This window comes from Rana temporaria, chromosome 7 (assembly GCF_905171775.1).
Source record: "Rana temporaria chromosome 7, aRanTem1.1, whole genome shotgun sequence".
Classification (NCBI taxonomy): domain Eukaryota; kingdom Metazoa; phylum Chordata; class Amphibia; order Anura; family Ranidae; genus Rana; species Rana temporaria.
The window spans coordinates 159682685-159709032 of record NC_053495.1 but is presented as its reverse complement, the minus strand read 5'-3'; the positions used below and the strand labels follow the sequence as shown (position 1 = coordinate 159709032).

At 45.1% G+C, this 26348-nt stretch overlaps 1 protein-coding gene across 1 annotated transcript in view; it reads left to right on the top strand.

Annotated features, from left to right (window-relative positions):
• Window positions 1-11659: 11659 nt before the first annotated feature.
• Window positions 11660-26348, top strand: part of GLUL (glutamate-ammonia ligase) — a 29514-nt gene continuing 14825 nt past the window's right edge. The window contains exons 1-3 of the mRNA XM_040360250.1: window positions 11660-11777; window positions 17756-17941; window positions 21783-21944. Of these exons, the coding sequence (XP_040216184.1) occupies window positions 17776-17941; window positions 21783-21944 (328 nt within the window). The 5' untranslated portion in view covers window positions 11660-11777; window positions 17756-17775. The remainder of the gene's footprint in view (window positions 11778-17755; window positions 17942-21782; window positions 21945-26348) is intronic.

Sequence of the window (26348 nt, the reverse complement as noted above, 5' to 3'; positions counted from 1 at the left end):
GGGTCCCCAGATTCCGGCCCCCCACCCTATGTGAATGAGTATGGGGTACATCGTACCTCTACCCATTCACATGGGGGAAATGTAAAGTAAAAAAAAAACACCACACAGAATAAAATATTTTATTAATCAGCTCCGGAGCCCCCCCTTTCTTCTTTAGCTCTCTTAGAAGGGGGGGTTTCTTCTCTCCCGATCTTCCGCCGGGACCCTGGGCTTCGGTGATTTCTGCCGGGGGAGGGCGCCATCCCTCGGTCCTCTCCGGAGCCTTCCGCCGGATGCCCCCACCCCATTTAAGCTCTTTTTCATTAGGGAGGGGCATCCGGACTTCGGGGTCTTCTGCCGGGGGATGGCGCCTATCCCCCGGTCTTTCCGGTGCCTTCCGCCAGGGTTCCGGTCTTCCTGGTCTTCTGCCGGGGGTGCGCCAACTCCCCGGTCTTTTCTCTTCTGTCTTCTCTGCTCCCTCTTCTGCCTGGCTCCCCCGCGGAGCCAGGGCTTTCTTCCGTCTTCTTTCTTCTCTCTTCCTTCTTCTGCCTGTCTCCTCCGCGGAGCACAGGGCTTGTCTCCGCTGTCTTCTTCCTTCTCTTCCATTCGATGTTGACACGACGAGGTTCCGCGCTGACATGCCGTGTCAGCGGCGGGCATGGACTTATATAGGGTAATGCCACCATGTGACCTCAACCCATGTGACATCACATTCCCTGGGCATGATGGGAATGTGATGTCACATGGGTTGAGGTCACATGGTGGCATTGCCCTATATAAGTCCATGCCCACTGCTCAGACGGCATTCCAGCGCCGGACCTCGTCGTGTCAACATCCAATGGAAGAGAAGGGAGAAGACAGCGGAGACAAGCCCTGGGCTCCCGGAGGAGACAGGCAGAAGAAGGAAGGGAGAAGAAAGAAGACGGAAGAAAGCCCTGGCTCCGCGGGGGAGCCAGGCAGAAGAGGGAGCAGAGAAGACAGAAGAGAAAAGACCGGGGAGTTGGCGCACCCCCGGCAGAAGACCAGGAAGACCGGAACCCTGGCGGAAGGCACCGGAAAGACCGGGGGATAGGCGCCATCCCCCGGCAGAAGACCCCGAAGTCCGGATGCCCCTCCCTAATGAAAAAGAGCTTAAATGGGGTGGGGGCATCCGGCGGAAGGCTCCGGAGAGGACCGAGGGATGGCGCCCTCCCCCGGCAGAAATCACCGAAGCCCAGGGTCCCGGCGGAAGATCGGGAGAGAAGAAACCCCCCCTTCTAAGAGAGCTAAAGAAGAAAGGGGGGGCTCCGGAGCAGATTAATAAAATATTTTATTCTGTGTGGTGTTTTTTTTTTACTTTACATTTCCCCCATGTGAATGGGTAGAGGTACGATGTACCCCATACTCATTCACATAGGGTGGGGGGCCGGCATCTGGGGGCCCCCTTATTAAAGGGAGCTCACAGATTCCGATTAGCCCCGCCCGCATACCCCGACAACCAATGGCAAGGGTTGTCGGGAAGAGGCTCTTGTCCCTATCAACATGGGGGCAAGAGTGCTGTGGGGTGGGGGGGCAGTGCCCCCCTCCCCCACAGCACACACTCCCCCATGTTGAGGGCATGCGGTCTGGTACGGCTCAGGAGGGGGGGGCCGCTCGCTCGTCCCCTCCCCCATTCCTGTCCGGGCCAGACTGCATGCTTGGGATGAGGGCTTGGTTTGGATCTGGGGGGGACCCCCGCGCCGAATCGGCGCGGGTTTAACCCCTCACGTTCCGGACCAAGCCTAAGAGCCTAATGTAGCCCTGAAGGGGGACCCGCGCCGATTTCAAGTTTGAAATTTGGCGCCGAGTTCCCCTTCAGGGCTGAAAACAGCTCGGAGATTCCCGTGCGCCGCGTCACGCAGCGCATTCACGGGTACGCCGCTTGGTATTTACCAAGATTTTCACGGCGTACTGACAAGGCGCACGGGAATCCCTGACTTTTCTCTCTGCGCATGCCCAGTATGCAAATGAACCTCCCGAGGTTCAGGCGCACTGTGCAAGCGTACGGGGATCTGTTTTCAAAAAACACTTTCCCTTTCAATTCGGCCCGCCAAACACTTCAAAACACATGTCACTTCACTTCCCCTGCATCCCCCCACCTCCCCCCTTAATAAACTCCCGCCCAAACCCCCGCAATTTATAGTTTAATGTGCCGTGCGCCAGGTCTGTACTGGTGCACAATGCACCCTCTCCTGGGCGCACGGAGCACATTAGTAACTAGGGAAATACACTGCACTAGCAGCGTATTTCTTTAGTAAATGGCCAAACGGCTGCTACTCCTGCTTTTACTCCATGAGTCATGGAGTAAAGGCTTGGTAAATCAGGCCCCAGGTGTCTGAGAATCGGCCAAGTTCATCAGAAAACAACGAGATGGCGGAATCGGATGACCAGGTGTATGTAATGAGGCCTAGATCATCCCGAAAAGCCGACGTGGCGGTATCACATGAGCTGCTGTCTCCAATTCGGCCTAGTTCATCCCGAAACTACGACGTGGCGGAGTATGATGAGCAGGTGTCTGTCCTTATAAATTCGTCTAACGACGACACACCAAGCCCGGAGTCTGATGAGGAGACGTTAGAAACAAGGAGCAGCAGATACAAGGCATCTAACATGTCCTACGCGGAAATGGTGGACATCTTACAGAAGTCGGATTACGACGCCAAGCATGGGCCCTATACCCACCCTAATGTAAGGAAGGCCAAAATTATGGAGAAGGTGCAAACAAGTCTGGATCTTAATTTTGGGGTGAAACGTTCTAAGGAACAGCTCAGAAAGAGGTTGTCAAACCTCAAACTGAGGGAGCCCGAACAATTAAGGAGCATCCAGAGAATGCTTGGAAAAAGTAAGTACTTCTCCTGTGTCCCTATATCATTATTGTTTTTCTAAACTTGCATGTTGCTCCGAGTTGTTGCTTTTGCATATAGGACCTTCCAAAATAACTGTTGTTTCAGACACATCCGTTCGTCCACTACATACAATGTTTTTTTAAAAGATACAGGGTTAACTTTAGTTATCTTGGCTTGATTATATTCCAAAAATATCTTTAAATAGGTGTCTAGCTGATGTGTTTGTAACTACAATTAAAATCCAAATTAGATCAGTCTAAAGGAGAGGACATTCCACAGCTTTTAACACATCTGCACTCAGGAGCACTAGTGTGGGCCACCAGAACAACCTTTTTACGGAGACAGTCTCCTGTGCATTTTTAGGGTGTCTACATGTTTGAAACGTGTCCCAAAAAGGTGAGTATTCAAGAATAGAGTTTGCCAAAAAACATGTCTTCTGCTTGTAACTGCCCAAACAGGCACTTGTACCCCACTTCCAAGCAATGTTTAATATTCCAAGTTTTGCCCTTAAATATGTGTGTGTGATAAATGTACTTTTTGTTTCATTCTCATAGGGGACACAAGACTGGGTGGATACCACTCCTCTGAGCCCGATAAAAACAGACCTCGCAAGGAGCCCTCACCTACCCGCCCTCCTCGCAAGGAGCCAACACCTACCCACCCTCCTCGCAAGGAGCCAACACCTACCCGCCCTCCTCGCAAGGAGCCCTCACCTACCTGCCCTCCTCACAAGGAGCCAACACCTACCCGCCCTCCTCGCAAGGAGCCAACACCTACCCGCCCTCCTCGCAAGGAGTCAACACCTACCCGCCCTCCTCGCAGGGAGCCAACACATACCCGCCCTCCTCACAGGGAGCCAACACCTACCCGCCCTCCTCGCAGGGAGCCAACACCTACCCGCCCACTGAGACCTAAGGATGTGGAGGAAGGAGAATTGTTTGAAATTAGCACAACAGGTCAGTATCTGTCACCACAGCTTCAGGTAATACGAGATGTAGGCCTGCAGATGTGTAATTCCCCCCCCCCCCCCTTTTTTTTTTTTTTTTTAGGGGATGATCCTACAAATAAAGGCGTACAGTAGGGAGATGTCAGAAATAAAGCAAAAAATTGTCTTTATTGATAAAAGCTTGAAGGACATAATGGAGGACTTGGGGGGCAAATAAAAATAAAAAATGTTTGGGTTCCCAGTTTTACACACAAACTTGAATTTTTTTTTTATTTAAGCCAAAATTTGTGGATGCGCACAGTGGGTCAGCATGTGCTATCTGCCATCTCGGGATATCTATGTCCGTGTTTTGTGGGTGCAACCCCTTCCTCGCTACTCAAGTAGGTGAAAGGAAGAAGGGGTTGCACCCACAAAACACATCCATTGATCACCCATGATGGCAGATAGCAGATGTTGACCCTTAAAAGACTATGTGCATCCTCAAAATTTGGCTTGTCCAGGGGTGCCAACACCCCATCGTAATATGGGCAGATAGACAATTTTGTTTGAAAAAAAAAAAGTCTCCGTTATTGCCTAGAGGTTCACATTGTTACATTTTGTGCTATATAAGAATCTGTTTTTATTTTTGGTAAAAAAAAAAAAAAAAAAAAGCCAGTTTATGGCAAGTAAAAAAAACAAAAAAAAAAACATGTGTGTGAATATGCACCAAGTAAAATTTGGGTCCAACCAACAAGAAAGTGTGCTTGTTTTTCTTAATTAACCTAGAACTTTAGATGAGTTTACTTTTGGTGTTACCTGTGAAATGGATGTTATTTCATAATGAAAATACACTTGACAATACATGTAGTACACTAGGAAAAATTAGGAGACAGCTAAAATAAACACAAGCGAGACATCAAAAATGGTTTGTAAACAGATTTTTTGTTGGTTTTGGTACAAAAGTATTACAGATTGGCTTGAGAAGGAATGGCCCCCCTACCCATGAAATAGTCCACATATTGATCCCGGACTGCACGGGCACTTTGGGGGGGGGCAAGCCAGTATGGGCAGGTTAGAGGCCCGGCAATGTGAGTTCCCCAGAGGTAAGTCCAGCCTTGGGCCCAACTGTGGCCATATAGGTCATTTGTACTCTGCCATATGTAACAAGGTAAGAAACAGGCAGAACTGGCTGGCCATTATCCCAAAGGCGTTCTCCACAACTCTTCGGGCTCTGGCCAGCCGGTAGTTGAACACCCTCCTCTCTGGGGTGAGGGTCCTAAAGGGGAATGGCCTCATGAGATGGGGTCCCAGGCCAAAGGCTTCATCAGCCAAAAAGACGAAGGGGAGTCCTTCCACATTCTCTGCAACCGGTGGCAATGCTAGATCATCACTCTGGAGACGAAGAGCAAACTCCGTCTGCCTGAAGGCTCCCCAATCCAACATCCGGCCGTTCTTCCCCACATCAACATAGAGGAATTCGTACTGTGCTGACACCACCGCCATCAGCACAATACTATTAAACCCCTTGTAGTTATAGAACTGGGAACCAGAACGGGGTGGTGGCATGATGTAGACGTGCTTGCCTTCAATGGCTCCCCCGCAGTTGGGGAAGTTCCACCGCGTCGCAAACTCCGATGCCACAGTCTGCCATTCCAGTGGCGTGGACGGAAGCTGTGGTATAAAAACCCCCAAAAAAATTACTTTTGTACATAACATTGCAAGCAGGTTATACAAAGACATAATAATCATTCTAACATTTATTTTAAAGAGCATTTTACAGCAAAAATATAAGGCACAATTATGACATTCATAACCCCCTCTGATGGACCATTGACCACATTTTTGGAGGGGGCCTAGATGAGGTTGGGAGTTCTACTAGCTGATTGGCTAGAGCGGATGAATTGAGAGCAGCGCAGCCATTGGCTGGCGCTGCTGTCAATCACATCCAGTGACGCGGCGCGCCGAGGGGAGGGGCCGAGTGATAAAGCGAGCGGCTATGGCCGTTCATTGTATCCCGGGAGCGCGCCTGCAAAGACTCTTCACCATGCGAGTGCTCTCGCATGAATGTGGTGAGTTCTTGCGGGGAGGACCAGAGACAGCCGCTGAGGGACCCCAGAAGACTTAGATCGGGGCCACTCTGTGCAAAACGAACTGCACAGTTGAGGTAAGAATAACATGTTTTTTATTTTAACCTCTTGACCACTGGGCACTTAAACCCCCTTCCTAACCAGACCAATTTCCAGCTTTCGGTGCTCTCACAATTTGAATGACAATTACTCAGTCATACAACATTGTACCCATATGAATTTTTTTCCTTTTTTTCACACAAATAGAGCTTTCTTTTGGTGGTATTTAATCACTGTTGGGTTTTTAATTTTTTGCGCTATAAAAGAAAAAACACTGAAAATTCTGTAAAAAAAGAGAATTTTTTTTGTTTCTGTTATAAAATGTGTAATTTTTCTTCATAAATGTTGGCCAAAATTTATACTGCTACATATCTTTGGTAAAAATAAGTACAAATTGGTGCATATTATTTAGTCTTTGTGAAAGTCAACCACTTAACCCCCGGACCATATTGCTGCCCAAAGACCAGAGCACTTTTTGCGATTCGGGACTGCGCAGCTTTAACTGACAATTGCGCGGTCGTGCGACGTGGCTCCCAAACAAAATTGGCGTCCTTTTTTTCCCACAAATAGAGCTTTCTTTTGGTGGTATTTGATCACCTCTGCGGTTTTTATTTTTTGCGCTATAAACAAAAATAGAGCAACAATTTTGAAAAAAATGAATATTTTTTACTTTTTGCTGTAATAAATATCCCCCAAAAATATATAAAAAAAATTTTTTTTCCCTCAGTTTAGGCCGATACGTATTCTTCTACATATTTTTCGTTAAAAAAAATCGCAATAAGCCTTTATTGATTGGTTTGCGCAAAAGTTATAGCGTTTACAAAATAGGGGGTATTTTTATGGCATTTTTATTAATATATTTTTTTTACTAGTCAGCGATTTTTTTCGGTACTGCGACATTATGGAGGACACTTCAGACACTTTTGACACATTTTTGGGACCATTGGCATTTTTATAGCGATCAGTGCTATAAAAATGCATTGGATTACTATAAAAATGCCACTGGCAGTGAAGGGGTTAACACTAGGGGGCGGGGAAGGGGTTAAGTATGTCCCTGTGTGTTATCTTACTGTGGGGGGGGGGTGGCCTCACTAGGGGAAACACTGATCCTCTGTTCATACATTGTATGAACAGAAGATCAGCATTTCCCCCGCTGACAGGACCGAGAGCTGTGTGTTTACACACACAGCTCCCGGTCCCCGCTCTGTAACGAGCAATCGCGGGTGCCCGGCGGCGATCGAGCCCGCCGGGCACATGCACGGGAGTCGGGGGCGAGCGGGGGGCGCACGCGCCCCTAGTGGCCGCTCGAAGAGCGGACGTATAGCTACGGGCTCTCGCCCAGGAGAGCCGACCTACCGCCGTATAATGACGGTGGCTGGTCGGCTAGTAGTTAATGAGTCCACAAGCTATGGTGTAAATATCTGAAAATTGATCACACCTGAAGTACTGATGGCCTATCTCATTTCTTGAGACCCTAACATGCCAAAAATGTACAAATACCCCCCTAAATGACCCCTTTTTTGGAAAGAAGACATTCCAAGGTATTTAGAAAGAGGCAGGGTGAGTTTTTTTAAGTTGTCAATTTTTCCCCACAATTCTTTGAAAATTAAGATTTTTTTTTCACAAAATTGTCATATTAGCAGGTTATTTCTCACACACAGCATATGCATACCACAAATTACACCCCAAAACACATTCTGCTATTACTCCCGAGTATGGCGATACCACATGTGTGAGACTTTTACACAGCGTGGCCACATACAGAGGCCCAACATGCAGGGAGCACCTTCAGGCGTTCTGGAGCACCCAGGCCAATTCTGACATTCCTCTCCTACATGGAAAAATCATAATTTATTTGCTAGAAAATTACATAGAAACCCAAAACATTATATATGCTTTTTTAGCAAAGACCCTAGAGAATACAATGGCGGTCATTACAACTTTTTTATCTCGCACGGTATTTGCGCAGCAATTTTTCGAACACGTTTTAAAAAAAAATGTTTTGTGCTTAAAAACAAAAAAACAGTAAAGTTAGCCCAATGTTTTTGCATAATGTGAAAGATGAAGTTACGCAGAGTAAATAGATACCTAACATGTCACCCTTCAAAATTGTACACGCTCGTGGAATGGTGCCAAACTTTGCTACTTAAAAATCCCCATAGGCGACGCTTTCATTTTTTTTATTGGTTACATATTTTTAGTTACAGAGGAGGTCTAGGGTCAAAATGCTTGCTCTCACTCTAACGTTCGCAGCGATACCTCACATGTGTAGCTTGAACACCGTTTTCATATGTCGGCAGGAATTACTTATGCGTTCGCTTCTGCATGCGAGCACACAGGGACAGGGGCGCTAAAAAAAAAAAAAAAAATGTTATTGTTCATTTTACCCTATTTATTTTAGTTTGACACTTTTTCCCCAAAAATACATTTTTTTATCACTTTTATTTCTATTATAAGGAATGTAAACATCCCTTGTAATAGGAATATAGCATGACAGGTCCTCTTTACAGTGAGATGTGGGGTCAATAAGACCTCACATCTCACCTCTAGGCTGGGAAGCCTGAAATATTTTTTTTTTTAAAATGATCCTGACTTTGATCGTAGCAGTGAGTGCGTAAAAGTACCAGAGGGTGGCGGGGGGGATGTATAGCAGGGTATTGGAGTATTGCAGGGTATTGGAGTATAGCAGGTGTGACAGGAAGTCTGGTAAATCTGTGGGTGTTGTCACAGACGGGAGATACATTTCTACATTGTTTAGACAATACACCACTTATTATTAGGTGTCGGCTGCAGAAGTAGCCAGAAAGGTTTAAGGGCGTTGGAAAACTTCAGCTGTTCAGAATGAGACAATTAAGACCTCTATAATTAATCCAGAGGATTACTGCTGATTGCTGCATCCTGAGGCTTTTTGAGTGAAGGAGAGCAGTGAACAGAAATACTTCTGAAGAGGTGAGGCGCTGTTGATTTTTCTGTGTGATAAAAATCAAAAAGACTATTTGTTTTCTGCTGTATGACCAGCAGTGTCTGCCCAGCACTAGGCTGTGCCAGACTCCATAGATAGGTTCCTGTGTGGTGAAGGTAGACGCCCCAAGTGGCTAGGGTTTATTTTATGTTTGATTTTGTTTATGCTGTTTGGATGCTTGCACTTGTCTCCAGCAAGATGGAAGAATAAACCAAATTCCTTGTTTTCAACCGTCTTCGGCTGTTTCTCTGTATCGTTCAGTGTGTAGTGAACCCATCCAGGGGGTCACACACCCCTCGCTACCGAGCTAATCCCTTACACAGGGTATTGGAGTATTGAGGAGTATTGCAGGGTATTACCGGGTATTGGAGTATTGCAGGGTATTGGAGTATAGCAGGGAATTGGAGTATTGCAGGGTATTAAAGTATAGCAGGGTATTGGAGTATTGAAGGGTATTGGAGTATAGCAGGGTATTGGAGTATTGCAGGGTATTGGAGTATTGTAGGGTATTGGAGTATTGGAGGGTATTGCGGAGTATTGCAGGGTATTGCGATATTGCAGGGTATTGGAGTATTGCAGGGTATTGGAGTATAGCAGGGTATTGGAGTATTGCAGGGTATTGGAGTATTGCAGGGTATTGGAGTATTGCAGGGTATTGCGAGTACTGCAGGGTATTGGAGTATTGCAGGGTATTGGAGTATTGTAGGGCATTCTAGAGTATTGCAGGGTATTGGAGTATTGCAGGATACTGCAGAGTATTGTGCAGAGTATTGTGCAGGAATGGATGGCTGGATCTGTGACTGCAATTTTTACAGATCCAGCCCACAGCGCTGCTGACACCCGCTCCCCCCCTCTCCTCTCACACTGTACCGATCAGTACAGAGAGGAGAGGGAGGAACCGGCGTCATCAAATAACGCCGGTTTGTTTACAAGTGATCGCTCCGTCATTGGACGGTGCGATCACGTGGTAAATGGCCGCTGTCAGTGGCAATTTACCGCGATCCGTGATGCGCCGGGTCTTCTAGACCCGGCGGTCACAGATGATTCCGGGAGCGCGCCGGGAGGACGTCCTCCCAGAACAACTCGACCGCTCTGTAGACGTCTTTTGTCTATAGCGCTGTCGGCAAGTGGTTAAAGAAAACATTTTTTTCCTTTAGTAACCCTTTAATTAAATATTGGTAAGATGTTATACTACAGTTACTTTTTTCATGTGACCATTGGACGCAGCCAGGCACACATGTGGTATCCCCGTACTCAGGAGAAGTAGCAGAATGTTTTATGGGGTGTAATGCCAGGTATACCCATGATGTGTCAAATATCTCAGTAAAGTGACAACTGTGTGTTAAAAAGTTTTTATTTTTTTCATTTTTCAAAAACTTGTGGCAAAAAATAAGATCTTCCAAAGACTCGCCATGTCTCTCGAAAAATACCTTGGGGTGCCTACATTCCAAAATGCGTTCATTTGGGGGCTGTTTATATAGGATGATGGGAGAGGCTCAGGAGAAGTTCTGGAGGTGAATATGGGAGGAGGCGATGAGGGAGCTAGAGAGCAGGAGGTCTCGGGAGGAACGAAGAATAGATAGGAAATAGGAATACAAGTTTTTGAAAAAAAATGTAAAAGGAAATGTGCAAAAATAAAAATAAAACAAACAATGAAATTTTTTTTAAAGCGCCCCCGTCCCCACATGCTCGCACGCAGAAGCGAGCACATACGCCCGCATATGTAAACGCAAGACCATTATTTCCAGCCCTAGACCTCCTCTGTAACTCTAAACTGGTAACCTGTAAAAAATGTAATTGTCGCCTAGGTACTGAAGTTTGGCGCCATTCCGCAAGCGTGCGCAGTTTGAAAGAGTGGCATGTTAGCTATCTATTTACTTCGCTTAACATCATCTTTCACATTATGCAAACAACTGGGTTAACTTTAGTGTTTTTAATTTTTTTTATTATTCATGAAAAAAAAAAATCTGCAAAAAAAACGCTGCTGTGTGACATCAAAAATTGCAACGATCACCATTTTCTTCTATAGGGCCTCTGATTTTATATATATATATATATATATATATATATATATATATATATATATATATATATAAAGATATATATATATAAATATATCCGGATACAAAGTGGTTAATAACACTTTATTATGGCCACTGCTTCAGCATGGCAGCCAGGCGACACGCATTTTCATGAGAAGTCAGCAGGTGCAGCCTCCATATTCCTGTATACATAGTAAGTGGAGATAGGAGCTCAGCTTATGTAATATGTTCTCACACAGACCAATGCCATGATTTAGCACTATTGTACTGGGAGAGCCCACAACACCTGACACCCAGCCCCCCACCCTCCATGTTCTCTGGATGTTTCCCAATGCCCCCTCCTCTCCCCCAGCCTGTGCCCCCTCTTCTCCCTGGTGTGCCCCCTTCTCTCCCCCAGCCTGTGCCCCCTCTTCTCCCTGGTGTGCCCCCTCCTCTCCCCCAGCCTGTGCCCCCTCTTCTCCCTGGTGTGCCCCCTTCTCTCCCCCAGCCTGTGCCCCCTCTTCTCCCTGGTGTACCCCCCCGCCTGTACCCCCTCTTCTCTCCGGTGCACCCCTCCTCTCCTTTGTCCTCCTCTTGTTTTTCTCGGTCTGAGAGGGGGTGTGCTCCCCTTTCTCTGGACAGGGCTGCCCCCTTCCCCGTCCGCGGCCAATGGCACAAGGCCACGAGGGCGTGGCTAGCATGGCATGCAGCGATCACGTTTGCCAGCGGCCAATGAGCCTGCTGTGGGCGGGCCCCGCGCTGCTCAATATATGTACAGGGCTAAGTAGCCAGCAGCAGCAAAGCTGAGAATGGGAGCTTGTAAGTGACACCTAGCAACAGACCTGGGAACACCCACTGAGCCTGGACTGTCATCGTCATCTCCATCCTCCTCTGACACAGGTAAGCACACGTCTCTATACTTTATATATACAATCTATATCAGTCTAGGATTATTTCCCCATCAGTGACTGGTCATCTTCTATAGAACTACAAGTCTCAGCATGCCCAGAGAGGCTTCTGCACATGTTCCTGCCTGGATCAGATCCAGAGAGCTCAGTGTGTTGTGTATTCTCACCTCTCACAGGGATCAGGTCTGCTCACAAAAGGATACAATGTACAGTGTATGGTCCCTTCATATTGGATACAATTCCACTGCATGGTCAGCCTAAAATCCAGGTTATTCTATGGACATAGTTCACACCGTTACAACGCAGTGCAGAGGAAAAAAAAAAAACAACCAGCAGCATTTTTTGGCACAGCAAACGGACAGAAAAAAAAAATGCACGCAAACGCCATATAAACACATCGCAGCGCACAAACAACAAAAAGAACAAACGCTTGTGAGCGCATGTAAACGTGCATTAAAAAGCACAACAAATGCACGCAGGTAAAAATGCGCAGTTTATGGTGTGAATGAGCCTGTATTGTCCAGGGGTTGTATTATAGATCCTAATATTTTACAAGAATCTCCAGGGACATCCAACCCCCCCAATTACAGGACCAAAGAACATCGTACAGGACATTATTTTGGGGGTATTTTTTTTTATATTTGTCTGATTTTTAAATGTTATGAGAGCGATGACGCCTGATAATGATTCACCCCAGTGTGTAGAAATTAGGGTGTCATTAAATATCAGCAATATTCACATTTCCAACAATTGTGCATGGGCATCTGGAATAGTTGGGGACAATAGGTTGATCAATCAATTGATAGATCGATAATGAGATAGATAGAGAGACTGATCAATCAATAGATAGAGACTAGTCTAATAGATAGATAGATATTGAGAGATTGATAGATAGATATTGAGAGATAGATATTGAGAGATAGATATTGATTGATAGATATTCAGAGATAGATATTGAGAGATAGATATATAGCTAGATAGATATTGAGATAGATACTGATAGATATTGATTGATATATGGATTAATAGATATTGATTAAAATATATTGATTGATAGATATTGAGAGATAGATATTGAGAGATAGATATTGAGAGATAGATATTGATAGATAGATATAGATAGATAGATAGATAGATAGATAGATAGATAGATAGATAGATAGATAGATATTGAGATAGATACTGATATATATTGATTGATAGATATTGAGAGATAGATATTGATAGATAGATAGATAGATAGATAGATATTGAGATAGATACTGATAGATATTGAGGAATAGATATTGATAGACACAGATAGATAGATAGATAGATCAATAAACAGATCAATAGGAAGATTGTTATTTTATTCTGCCGGTTATTGTGACAATTACACTAAGCCCCCCCAATCACACCTGATCTGAGCGTATTTCAGGCGTTTTGGAAGCATTTTTTGCATGTTTTTGTGGGCTTAGATGTGGGTTTTTATGTTTTTTAGGCATTTTTTGCACGTGTTTGCAACCTCAGGTGTTTTCATGTTGGGGGAGGAGAAGAGAACAGTTGTTTCAGTGCAAAAACACAAAAAAGCGCAATGTTTTTCAGATTTGCGGACGCTTCTGGCTATGAGGCTAAAAAAAAAAACATGCAAACAGCTCCACATAAAAAAGCAAAGGTACCCTAGAGCTTGGTGAGGCTGAGTGCAGAGGTGTGAACAGCCACAATGGGATTCTTGATGTCGAGTGTTGTCATGCATAACAAAATGCACAACAGAACACTCGGATGCGAATAAGGGTTAAATTGCGTGTTGCCATAACGCATGCCAATGACCCTGTGCTATGTGTGGCGTGTTGTGGTTTGGTGGGGGGGGGGGGGGGGGGCACCAATTCACTGTACAGTAGAGTGCAGCACATAATATGCGTTGTGATGTGTTGGGTTTAAAAAAAATGATCATTAACTTTGTTTTTTTTCCATTGTAAATCTTTGGCAGCCTCTTCCTAATGAATGGACACCACACATTACCTCAGAAACATATTAACGGTTCACATTAATGTGAATGGGCCCCACAGACAATGACACCTGTTTTGTTCCGCTGCTGTGCGTTTTCGGACACGCAGTGACTGACACGGTCCATCTGTTTGTCGTATTATTGTCCTGCACCTGCTTCCTCGTGTTTATCTTTAGGCTGTGTATCTGCACGTTAATCTGATGGTATTTAATGATGCTATTTTATTTCGCTGATACATTAAAACATAATTGTTACAAGGTTGCATAAGTGGCAGTAATTTCGGCTGTGTACGGAAACCCATAGCAACCAATCACAAACCAACCGCTGATAGCTGATTTGGGGTCAATGCACATCATTAGCCTTTGACTATTGACTCCATGCCTTTTGTATTGGGTATTGGGTACGGGTGATGTTGGACCCCCCCTGGTCTGTCCTGTATAGGTGGTCTCCTGCTCCTATTCTCTGTTATGTAATGTTTATCAGTGGCTCATGGTTTCTCCTTCCTTTACATGTTGTTTTTCTCCAGCCTCAATGTATTCTTCTGTTTCTACGGAGTGTATCTCCCTATGGAAGGGTGCAGCTGCCCGTGCCTCATTCATTTGTATGTGCCTGTGGTGGGGGCAGCCATTTTGAGCAATGTTTTCCTAACTTTGATTTGCAATTCAAAACAACATTTTCCTGTGTGCTTTTACTCAGCGCAGTTTTTTTGCCCTAATTTTAAGGGGATCTTTTATTATCACATGAAAGAATATTCTTCTTTTGGACTCTTTTTGATGTTGGTAACCAAAACATGTGCCATAAAGATTGGCTTCTCTAGTCCTTACTAACCCGTAGTGATTCTCCTAGTAATATGTGGGCTGAAGGTTAGCTTAGTTCACAAAGTAGAACCCTCCTCTGTGTTCAAGTGACAGGTTCTCTTTAAAGGAACTCTGACGTGACTGATGATTTCTGTGGCATAAACAGCTTAAACAGACCTACCGTTTTAGGTACCCTCTGGTCCCCTGGCATCATAACAGTTAGGTGCATTCAGCTTTGCTAAGTGATCACCCTCAACCTCCTAGTATGCACCCCAATGAAGAGGGGGGGGCAGAAAATGTCTGCCACTGGGGAAGTGCATTCAGCTTTGCTAAGTGATCACCCTCAACCTCCTAGTATGCACCCCAGTGAAGGGGGCAGAAAATTTCTGCCACCGGCGGGGGGGGGGGGGGGGGGGGGGCTGATTAGAGTGGCTTCTTCCTTATAAAATTAAAAAAGAAATGATAAAAGTCACATATTTGGCAGAAGGGATGGTAAACCACCTCATTCATCAACGTGTCCAGAACAGCCTTTCTCAAACCCTTTTGGCACAAAGGAGAATCGGCAATAACATTCAGGTCCTTTGGAACCCCTGGCAATAATGAATATGTCCACAAACTAAGGTACATTACCATGGTGGTCAGATAGAAAAATGTCCCTTCCAATAGGTATCAGTGGGAAGGTTATTCCATATATTAGGTGTCAGTAGGAAGAATGTCCCTCACATTGGGTGTCAGTGGGAAGAATGTTCTTACATTGGTCGCCAGAGGGAAGAATGTCCCTTACATTGGGTGCTAGAGGGAAGAACGTCCCTTACATTGGGTGCCAGAGGGAAAAATGTCCTTACATTGGGGGCCAGAGGATAGAATGTCCCTTACATTGGGTGCCAGAGGGAAGAACGTCCCTTACATTGGGTGCCAGAGGGAAGAACGTCCCTTACATTGGGTGCCAGAGGGAAGAACGTCCCTCACATTGGTTGCCAGAAGGAAAAACGTCCCTTACATTGGTTGCCAGAAGAAAGAATGTCCTTACATTGGGTGCCAGAGGGAAGAATGTCCCTTACATTGGTTGTCAGAAGGAAGAACGTCCCTTACATTGGTTGCCAGAAGGAAGAATTCCTTACATTGGGGGCCAGAGGGAAGACTGTCCCTTACATTGGTTGCCAGAAGGAAGAATGTCCTTACATTGGGGGCCAGAGGGAAGACTGTCCCTTACGTCGGTTTCCAGAGGAATGAATGGCCTTACATTGGGTGCCAGAGGGAAGAATGTCCCTTACATTAAATATCAAGGGGAAAAGTGTCCTTGCATTAGGTGCCAGTGGGAAGAATGCCCCTTACAGTAGGTGCCAGTGGGAAGAATTTCCATACATTGGAAAAATGAGGGAAGAATGTCCTTTACTTTCGGCGTCAGTAGGAAGAATGTCCTCACATTTGGTGTCAGAGGAAAAAAACGTCCCTTACTTTGGGCATCAGTGGTAACAATGTCCCTTACATAGGTGGTCAATGGGAAGAATGACCTTACATTGAGTGCCAGAGGGAAGGATGTCCCTTACATTAGATGTCAATGACAAAAATGGCATTCTATTGGATGTCAGTGGTAAGAATGTCTTTACATTGAGTGTCGGTGGGAAGAATGCTCCTTACATTGGTGGTCACTGGAAAGAATGTCCCTTACATTGGTGGACCGGCGGAAGAATGTCCTTACATTGGGTGTCAGTGGGAAGAATGCTCCTTTACATTGGGCATCAGTGTGTGGAATGCTCCTTACATTGGGCATCAGTGTGAGGAATGCTCCTTACATTGGGTGTCTGTGGGAAGATTGTCCCTTACATTAGGTGTCAGTAGGAAGAATGTTCATACATTGGATATATGAGGGAAGAATGTCCCTTACTTTAGGCATCAGTGGGGAGAATATTCCTTACATTGGTGACCAATGGGAAGAATGCACTTTACATTACTGACTAGTGGGAAGAATGTTTCATTACCTTAAGTGTTTGTGGGAAGAATGCTCCTTACATTGGTAGTCAGTGGAGGGAATGTTTACAGATAGGTTACCACTGACTTCAATGATGTTTTTAAGCTATCTGAGAGGCAGAACTTGCTCAAGGAACCCTAGTTGAAAAAGGGTGGTCTAGAAGAGGTAGTGTGTGTGTGTGTGTGTGTGTGTGTGTGTGTGTGTGTGTGTTTGTGTGTCGTCCATAGCAAGCATCTCCATAGGGAATAATTTTTTTTTCCCCCTCTATACAAAACAGTTATGTCAGAGAATTGCATACAGGGGTCATGTACTGTATATATCTGCATTGCACGCCACACTTTGGGTTCATGAGGCAACTGGTGGATGGCATCACAGCAGGAAGAAGAAAATATTCTCCTGGCACACCTCAATTTAATTACAATAAAACCGCCTTTATTGACGATAGTTTAGCGTGCCATACAGGAAACGTGCAGATATGGAGTCAGCTAGTTGTTTGTATATCTCTATTGCACACCATAGCTGGAGTCCCGGGGCATGGAGTGCATGAAGCAACTGGTGGATGGTGCCACAGCAAGCAGAAGAAAATATGTTGCCAGCATGGTTCAGCCCTTTTTTGTATAATAAGCTGAAGAATCATTAATAAAGCTGGTTTATTGTGGTGTGCTGGCAACATAATTTCTTCCCGACACAGAAGTGATTCATGAAGAATAAGGCTAAGGAAATATAAAACTGCCATTCAGGATTTGCATTACATTCAGAAAATAAAAGGAACCTGACTGGTTGCCATGGGCAACAACACCACTTTTTTTTCCTCTCCATTTAAAAAATAGGTGGTTTAATAAAAAACTGTATAAAAATGTAATACTTTCATGGGTAGCAGCTCCATTTTTGCTCCAGTTGAGTCCAAATCTGATAATGGCTCCCATCATTCTATCGGTCTTAACATGCAAAATGCATGAGTGTTTGCTGCTGGCTTTATCTGTATAATAAAAAGAGCTGCCACGCTATCAGTGATCTCTATCAGATTGTGGAGGAAAGCTGGAGCTTTAATTAATTCCACATTGCTTATTCTGCTCCTTCCCACTGTGGACCTCTCTGGAAAGCCCTGTATTGTTCTTAAAGAATCCGCGCCACTCGGCTTGTCAGACTGCTAGAATACTAATACTTAGTTTCCACCAGCGTTAACTACTTGTTTGCTTTTATTTTCTTTGCAGTGTCTGATTAACCTGCAGCCATGGCACTGTCAGCCAGCTCAACGCTATGCAAGGAAGTGAAGAAGATCTACATGGAGTTGCCACAAGGAGATAAGGTCCAGGTTATGTATATATGGATAGATGGGACAGGAGAAGGTCTACGTTGTAAGACTCGCACACTGGACAGTGAACCCAAGTCTGTTGAAGGTAAATGACGCTCTTCAAACCAAGCTTTCTGCCCTTCAGTGCATAGCACCCCCTACAATCCAAAGCTGGTACTACAAAATAAAAGTATTAAAGAGGAGCTGTGCAAAATTGAGTTAAATAAATATGTGAAAATTAAGATTAAACATGTAGTAAAAAATTGACATAAATCAATATGTGAAAAATCCAATACAACCATGTACAAATCAAAACACAAAAATTTGTATGAAACCAATATGTGTTATAACAAAAAATATGTGAACACAAATTTGAAAATCATAAAAAGAAAGTCCCAACAAAATCCGAATAAGATGGATCAATCTAATGATTAATAGAGTGCAGTATACAATGAATGGAAGCCGTGAGTAGAAGGAGAAAGGGCAGGGCTCAAGTCCTGCGAGAACGCGTGGGAACGGAGTGCCTGCACTTTTTTCACAGCAGGAACGCTGTTCCCTTTGCAGGACTAGAGCAGCCGAGCCGCCCGAGCCAATCCTTCACTAAGCGGCGATGCCCAGCTCGAGTCACTGTCAGGGGCAGGCGAACCTTAGTAATCCTAAGTTCTTTCTAAATCTCGCAATAACTGGCGGCAGACCTCCGCAATGTCTCCTGGGAACAATGACAAAAGCTCCTAGAAGACATTGCGGCATCGAGGAAGTGACGGAATACCCACACACTACCCGATGAATCCATATATAGGAAGCAGCCAGTAACATAAATGATTACTAAGGTACAGTGGATCGAAAAAAAAAAAAAACATATGGTTTAGTAATTATGCATATGAGCGTATCATTTTTTTTTTTTGGTGGGGGAGTGGATCTTGGGTGGGAGTTCCCACACTTTTTTCCCCAGGACTTGACCCCTGAGAAAGGGTGACATCAATCTTGCACCAAAAACCACACGTGCACCACCACCGTACAGATTGTTCGCTTACCAGAGGCAACCTGTAACAAGCCCATAAATATGGTCCCACTCCTGGTCTGTAAGGCACCTTTCACACGGACGGACCGTTCAGACAGAGACATGTCCGCTGACATCCGATCCGGGTAAGATCTGATGAAAACGGACATGCCGTTTTCTTCAGATCGCTTCATAGGAAACAGGAGCAGAGAGGAGCTTGTCATCCGTCGGCTCAGTGGACAGATCTCCCGCTGAGCTGGCGGGAGCAGGCAGACTCCATAGCGACGGAGTCCGCCTGTGTGAAAGGAGCCTAATACTCTCCAACACCGTAGACAGCCACACAGGTGAACTCGAAATGCCAGCAATCACAGGGATCGACACAAGAGTACCCAAAACAAGAAAGACACTCACATTGTGTGTAACGCCTAAAAAAGGAGGAATTTAATAGCTAAATGGTCACTTACAAATGCCCAAATTGTAAAGACATCCATAAAACATAAGAGAGCCGGCCGGCATGCAGTCTCCCGTCCAAACGATGACGTCAGCGCGTTGTTTCACTAAGAGATAGCGTCGTCTGGGGAACGGACTACTACAAAATGGATTGTCAAAGTGTACCTGTCATTGCCTGCTCCACAGGGACAGCAATTTTGTGGTCTTGGCAAATTTTGCTGAGAATGGAATTTGTGGGGGAGCTGCGGTGGCTCAACTGCGCTGACAAGCCATTCACCTCTGCAGCTAGGGGTTCGGATCCCGGTCTCGGCTACATGTGAATTGAGTTTGGTGGTCTCAGCCCGGCTCCCGGTGGGTGTGCTATGCGAGGTAAGCCTGCGCTTAGTACGCCCACCCCCCTCCCACAAAAACCACCACACTTACACGCACTCGAAATTGGGTTAACATGCATGCACTTTGACCAAGCGGTCTCTAAAAAAAGAGAGGCGAAGGACTAACGGGGCTGGTTGAGCGGGCTAGATCCTCTCACTCCCTTATAGGGAGTCCCTCTGCCCCGTTGGGCTTCAAAGCGGAGCAGGTAGGGCAGGCTGTGTGGGAGGACCCCGTCACACACCCGCCATTGCCACCCGGGGCATGGAGAAAGGTGGCAGATTGCCTCTGGGGGAGGCCTGCCTACTCCCAACTCCTGCAGTCCGGCTCCTCTCTCGAGTACACGCACAAAATACACTTTAAAAGAAAAAAAAAAGAATGGAATTTGTGGATTTCACACAATGCTAGTGATATGATTGTGGCAGATCTGTCACTAGTTTCTGGTAAACTGATTAACCTTTAGTGCTTGTTCACACTATCTACTTTGAGCTGCATTGATCTTTATAGATCAACACAAGGTTAAGACCACGAGGGGCACAACAATAATTTTCTGTGTGCCCTGTTTATACCACAATGCTGTGTCAATGCGGGTTGTAGTGCATAGACAAGCTATGGGGGGGCGTAGTAAAACTAGAAAATGCTAAATCTGGTGCAGCTCTGCATAGAAACGAATCAACTTCCAGTTTTTCTTTTTTTGGCAAACCTTTAAGTGATACTATGAGTTCTTTTTTTTTTTTAACAACAATCATGTCATACTTACTTCCACTGTGCAGCTTGTTTTGCACATTCTGGGGTCCCACAGCGGCTCTCACGGCTCCTCCCCACAATAGCTAACCCCCTCTGGGAAGCTCTCTCCCATTGAGGTTTCCTTTCGGGCGCGCTCCTGTGTCATACAATCGGCGTCCATAGCCACCGAGTGTATGATTCGGCCCTGCCCCCCGGGTGCATTAAGGTGAAAAAACACAAGAGTTTAAGACAAATACTTTAATTGAGCAAGCTAAAGTTAGAAGCTGATTGGCTACCATGCAGAGCTGCACCAGATTCTGAGTGCTCGAGTTTTAGTAAATCTACCCTAATGTTTCATTTTGTGACACTTGATAAAGTTAAATAAAGATAAAGGTTTTTTTTTTTAGGTATTAAAATAACAAACATGGCTACACTTACCTGCTCTAGAAAAAAGTATCTCCCATGGGACATTGTTGCAGCAATAGAAATCACACAAATTGAAGAATGTTTTATAAACAAAATAAAAATTCTTTATTATACAATAGATTAAAATGGCTGGTCTATACAGTCTATGTCCTATTTATTTATAATCGCCTGCCAACCTCGCAGTATGATCAAACACCCAATTTCATATAAAAAATTGCATATCCACCAAAATCTTAAAACGCGTTTCGACCATGCATTTTCTTCCTCAGGGGTTAGTAAGGTAGGAGCAATCCTATGTACACAAAGGAAAAAGGCACAGAACAAAAAATGGTTATGATAAAAAGAAAGAAAGGGAGCACCAGCCTAGTGCATTATCCTTTGGATAGGTTTTTTTAAGAATAGATAAAAAGAAAACTACTCACAAACGTAGGTGAATGGCTCACAATATAAATGGCCTCCAAAGTAGCAGCAATGAGTCTAAAACAGATGAACTCCAGGTGGTCACGGAGGAAATAACCAGGGCCACTGCCGGCTGACGCGTTTCTAAGGATTACCTTCTTCCTCAGAGCCCAGCAGCTGGGCTCTGAGGAAGAAGGTGATCCTTCGAAACGCGTCAGCCATACACAACAAACAACAACCTGCACAGGTTTTAAAGCTTAGTGATGAATGTTTAACCTTTATTTGTTAAACAGCAACATACTTGGTTGAACTTTACAAAAGTATGTTGATTCTTTTGTATGCCAAAGGAGCTTATACTCCAATGCCCCTACTACAGACATCTAGTGAGTAAAATAGGAAAGGCTGGGTTATACCAGAATTGCAAGGGATAGATTGGCTTGTCTATGGGAGAACTAACACATTGGCAGCTAAATTTGACACAAGCATTAAACGCAGCCATAAAATACTGATGTAAACATTTTCACAAATTATCAGACTTTAGGTGTGTAAATGTTTCAATGGCTCTCATTATTTGCAGATTTGCCAGAATGGAACTTTGATGGCTCTAGCACCCATCAGTCTGAGGGATCAAACAGTGACATGTATCTGATCCCGGTGGCCATGTTTAGAGATCCTTTCCGGAAAGACCCCAACAAACTGGTGATGTGCGAAGTACTGAAATACAACAGGAAAATAGCAGGTACGCTTAATATTTCTTCCTTAGAATAAACCCTCCTACAGATTGTTTCGGACATATAATTCAGTAATGACTTGGTTGCCTTGTTTATATATGTTATTCTAAGCGTCATTTATATTATTATAATACAGGATTTATATAATGCCAACAGTTTGAACAGTCCTTTAAAATATAAAGGGAGACAATACAAGTACAATACAAGTCAAGACAAAAGGGTTCGGAGGGCCCTGCTCATTAGAGCTTACAATCTAAAGGGAAGGACAGGTGATTCAAAAGATATTAACTGTGGGAGGATGAGTTGTTCAAGAAAGTAAAATTCAGTTCTTAGGTAGAGATGGCATAGGTTTCTCTGAAGAGATGAGTTTTAAGGGATCGCCTAAAGGCAACCAGAATATGAGTTAGCAATGAAGATGGAGGTAAGGAGTTCCAGAGGATGGGAGAGGCTCTGGAGCAGTGGTTCTCAACCTTACAAGTGCCGTGACCCCTTGATAAAATTTCCCAATTGTGTGGACCCCTAACAGTAAAATTATTTTCATAGCATGGGTTGTCGGTACCCAAGCCAAGACAAGTAATTTGTACCCCTAACCCATGGGCATTTAGCACTCCCTGAGTTTCTACCACCCATACAGTATTAAACCCCTTATGGTAGATTTTAGGATGTACCCCTTTCTTTCCCTTATCTCTCTCTATCCTAATTTTTCCCCCCCCATCCCTCTCTCTAGCCACATTTCCTTCTCTTGCTCCTTGGTGGGCTGGTGGGGGGGGGGGATGGGATGAGTGGCAGGGCTGGTGGGGGGAATGGGATGAGTGGCAGTACTGGTGGGGGGGGGGGGAATGGGATGAGTGGCAGTGCTGGTGGGGGGGGGGAATGGGATGAGTGGCAGTGCTGATGGGGAATGGGATGAGTGGCAGTGCTGGTGGGGGGGGGGGAATGGGATGAGTGGCAGTGCTGGTGGGGGGGGGGGGGATGGGATGAGTGGCAGTGCTGGGGGGGGGGGGGGGATGGGATGAGTGGCAGTGCTGGTGGTGGGAGGAATGGGATCAGTGACAGTGCTGGGGGGAGTTCTGATCAGCCAACGTAGGTGCTCTTGAATCTGATCAAGGTCATCTGCTGATCTGAGAACTGTAGTGGGGACTTTTAATGGCATCTATAATCACAGGTAGTGTTACTCACTGTGTCTCTGGCTTCACTGTGTCTCCGAATTTGTGGTGTCTCGTAGCAGTGACACCTATGCTAAAATTAGGAGATGGGGTCTCCTCTAGCCCCTCCCACTTCACATTGCTCCAGTCAGCTGACCTCTAGTCTCTGCCCCCCAGCCATGCTGTGAACTGAATGGGTGGCCGCGGACTCCAGGAACAGCCCTGCCGGCCGGCTGCAAGAAGGCTGGGAGAGCGGTGTGGGCTTCAGGAACAGCCCAGGATTTGGTGACCCCTGGCAAATCATCATTTGACCCCCGAGGGGGTCCTGACCACCAGGTTGAGAACCACTGCTCTGGAGAAATCGTGGAGGTGAGCATGGGAGGAGCTGGCAAGAAAGCTAGAGAGCAGCAGTAGGTCCTGGGAAGAGAAAAAATGATGGTTTGGGTGATATTTTAAGATGAGGTTGGTGATGTAGCTGAGGCAGAATTGTGGATGGCTTTGTAAGTTATTGTTAATATTTTTAATTGTATTTACTTGGTGATCGGGAGCCAGTGGAGGGATTGGCAAACAGGGGCAGCAAACACAGGGCATTAGGTAAGGTGGTTGAGTCTTGGGCATATTTATATATTAAATCTGATAATCAGCAAGCATTCTCTACATGGGAATGTTCCAGGGACTTGTCTTTTAAATGAGGCCGATTGATTCTCCACTAAAGAATGTTTACAATCCACTGCTTCATAAATAGACCCTCGTGAAGCAGCAGGTTATGGATTACTATATAATTGGAAATTAGAGGATGGATCACCATTGTATGACTCCTCCTTTATTCCGTAACTACGTTTTAAAAGTCTCAGTTTTCTCCAATTCTGCATTCACGGTCTTGGTTGCGTTTGAAATATTTTGTTTCATTACTGTAGAGTCTTAAAATCCCAGCTTTATCAGTTTTGGGACATCTGGCGGTCCAGATTGTGTTCCGTGCCACTAACCCAAGCGTTGTGTGTTGTCTGTTGTGCTCAACAGATGGGCTAAGCAACTCATAGAGGTGGAAGAGTATTACAGCTCAGAAAAAGGATGTGAGCTTTTTAAATTACAGAGTGCATAGTACAGAGAAAACTAGTGTACAGTAACACCAAAGAACCAATCAAGAATGAACTTTCTGTAATCTCCCCACTTTAAACTATAACATTTTGGTTTTGATTGGTTGCCATAGATCCATACCCCTGCTTTTTGCACTGATTGTCACATAATCTGATTACTGTAATCCCAAAGGTGCCCTGTACACATACTGACTGTCTGAGATTCCCGATTCTCAAGGATTGCAGATATCTACTCAGATACAACATTTACATATAAGGGGCCCAAGCTCAGGCTAAAGCTAAATCGTTCAGCCCAGGTTGTGTATGGATGGTCACTCTATAAAGGTAGAAATTGTAGGGCGGTCAATTGCCATCTGACCACGGTAAGGACTGTGTTGAGTTGGGTTTTGCCGTCCTATTATAGTCTATGAAGCCTCGTACACACGCTCAGTTTTCTCGGCAACACCCAGCAAGAAAACTGCTGGCAGAGCAGAGTAAGGCCTCGTACACACGACTGAGGAACTCGACGGGCGAAACACATCGTTTTCCTCGTCGAGTTCCTTGTTAGGCTGTCGAGGAACTCGACAAGGCAAGTTTCTCCATTCTCGTCGAGGAAATAGAGAACTTGCTCTCTTTTTGGCTTGTCGAGTTTCTCGACAATTTCCTTAACAAAAATGTACACACGACCGGTTTCCTCGGCAAAAAAATATCTCCCAGCAAGTTTCTTGCTGGTTTTTGCAGAGAAACTTGGTCGTGTGTACGAGGCTTAAGCCGAGCGTGTGTACGAGGCTTTCAGGTTTCTCATCTGAAAATCTGCCCAGAATCTCGACAAGAAAAATAGAGATCCCACTCTCTATTTTCTCGTCAAGATTCTTGTCGTCCTGTTTCCCGACGAGAAACCCGAGTGTCTGTTTACTTACCTGTCGCCGTGGAAACCCGCGCATGCTCGAAATTACTTTGACGCATGCGCGGTAGCTTCTACGGCATAGGTAGGGTGAAGCAAGATGGCGGAGACAGCATCGAATGTGACGAGCGCATGCTCGTCATAGTCGATGACGTCGCCGTGTTCTTGCCTTTCAAAAGAATCGCGGTTCTTTTGAAAGGAGTGTCTGTACACTCGGGCGGCAAGAGATTCTTGCCCATGTGTACAGGGCTTGAGAATGCAAAATCCTCTTGGAGATGGTCAGCTGCAGGTCTGAAGGTAGTAAATAGCAGGTTAAAAGCACCTCTTATTAATTCTGAATGATCTCACAAATGTGTCAAGTTGATGCCATTAACATGACCCAAAAGTCATTGACAGAAGTCCTTAGGCTTCTGAATCATATATAGGGATGGCACAGGTGTACTGTAGGCATCTTCAGACCCAGATTATCAGGGGGCACTGTACAAGGTTTTTTAAGTCTGTCTATTGGCTTCTCCCCATACCAAGCTTTGGATGGCGGTATTTTCTAGTGCCTAATAGACATTATATAGTAGTGTGCATTTTAGATGATATGGTCTGCCAGTCCCTAATGCTTAAGATAGTACCATGGACTAAAAGAGAAGTAAGGGAATCTGTTTTTTCCCATAATCATACTTACCTATGTGGATGCAGCATGGGACCGATGTTGCATCTGTCCCCTGGCATCTCTACACTAAGAACTGAGCCATCCAACATCGCCAATGGCTCAATTCTCTCGACTGTCAATCAGCATCTCTCCTGCTCTGTTCCTCCACTTTCACTGGAGCGCTGAGCTATGGAGTGGCAGGGAGCGGCCATCTCAGCTAATCAGTTGTGTACAATCACAGCCTTGAGTTCTGTGTTAATAATCAGCACAGAGCTCTGTACATAGTGAACGATCTCTCTGTTTCTCATCCCTGTAAAGCAGGGATTAGAAACTAAGATCTATTATTAAGCAGCACACCTTACACTTATTACACATAGGCACCCATTTAACTCCTTCATCACCCTAAATGTTAACCCCTTCCCAGCCAGTGTCATTAGTAATGTGATAGTGTATAGTGTTATCACTGATCACTGTATTAATGTCACTGGTGATGTCAGTGGCAGTTAGTCAGTTGTCACCAGTGTCAGTTATTGTCAGATTATCCGCCTCACTATCGCAGTCCCATTATAAGTCGCTGATCACCGCCATTAGTAGTTTAAAAGAAAATCCGGTATATCTACCATAGTTTGTAGGCGCTATAACTT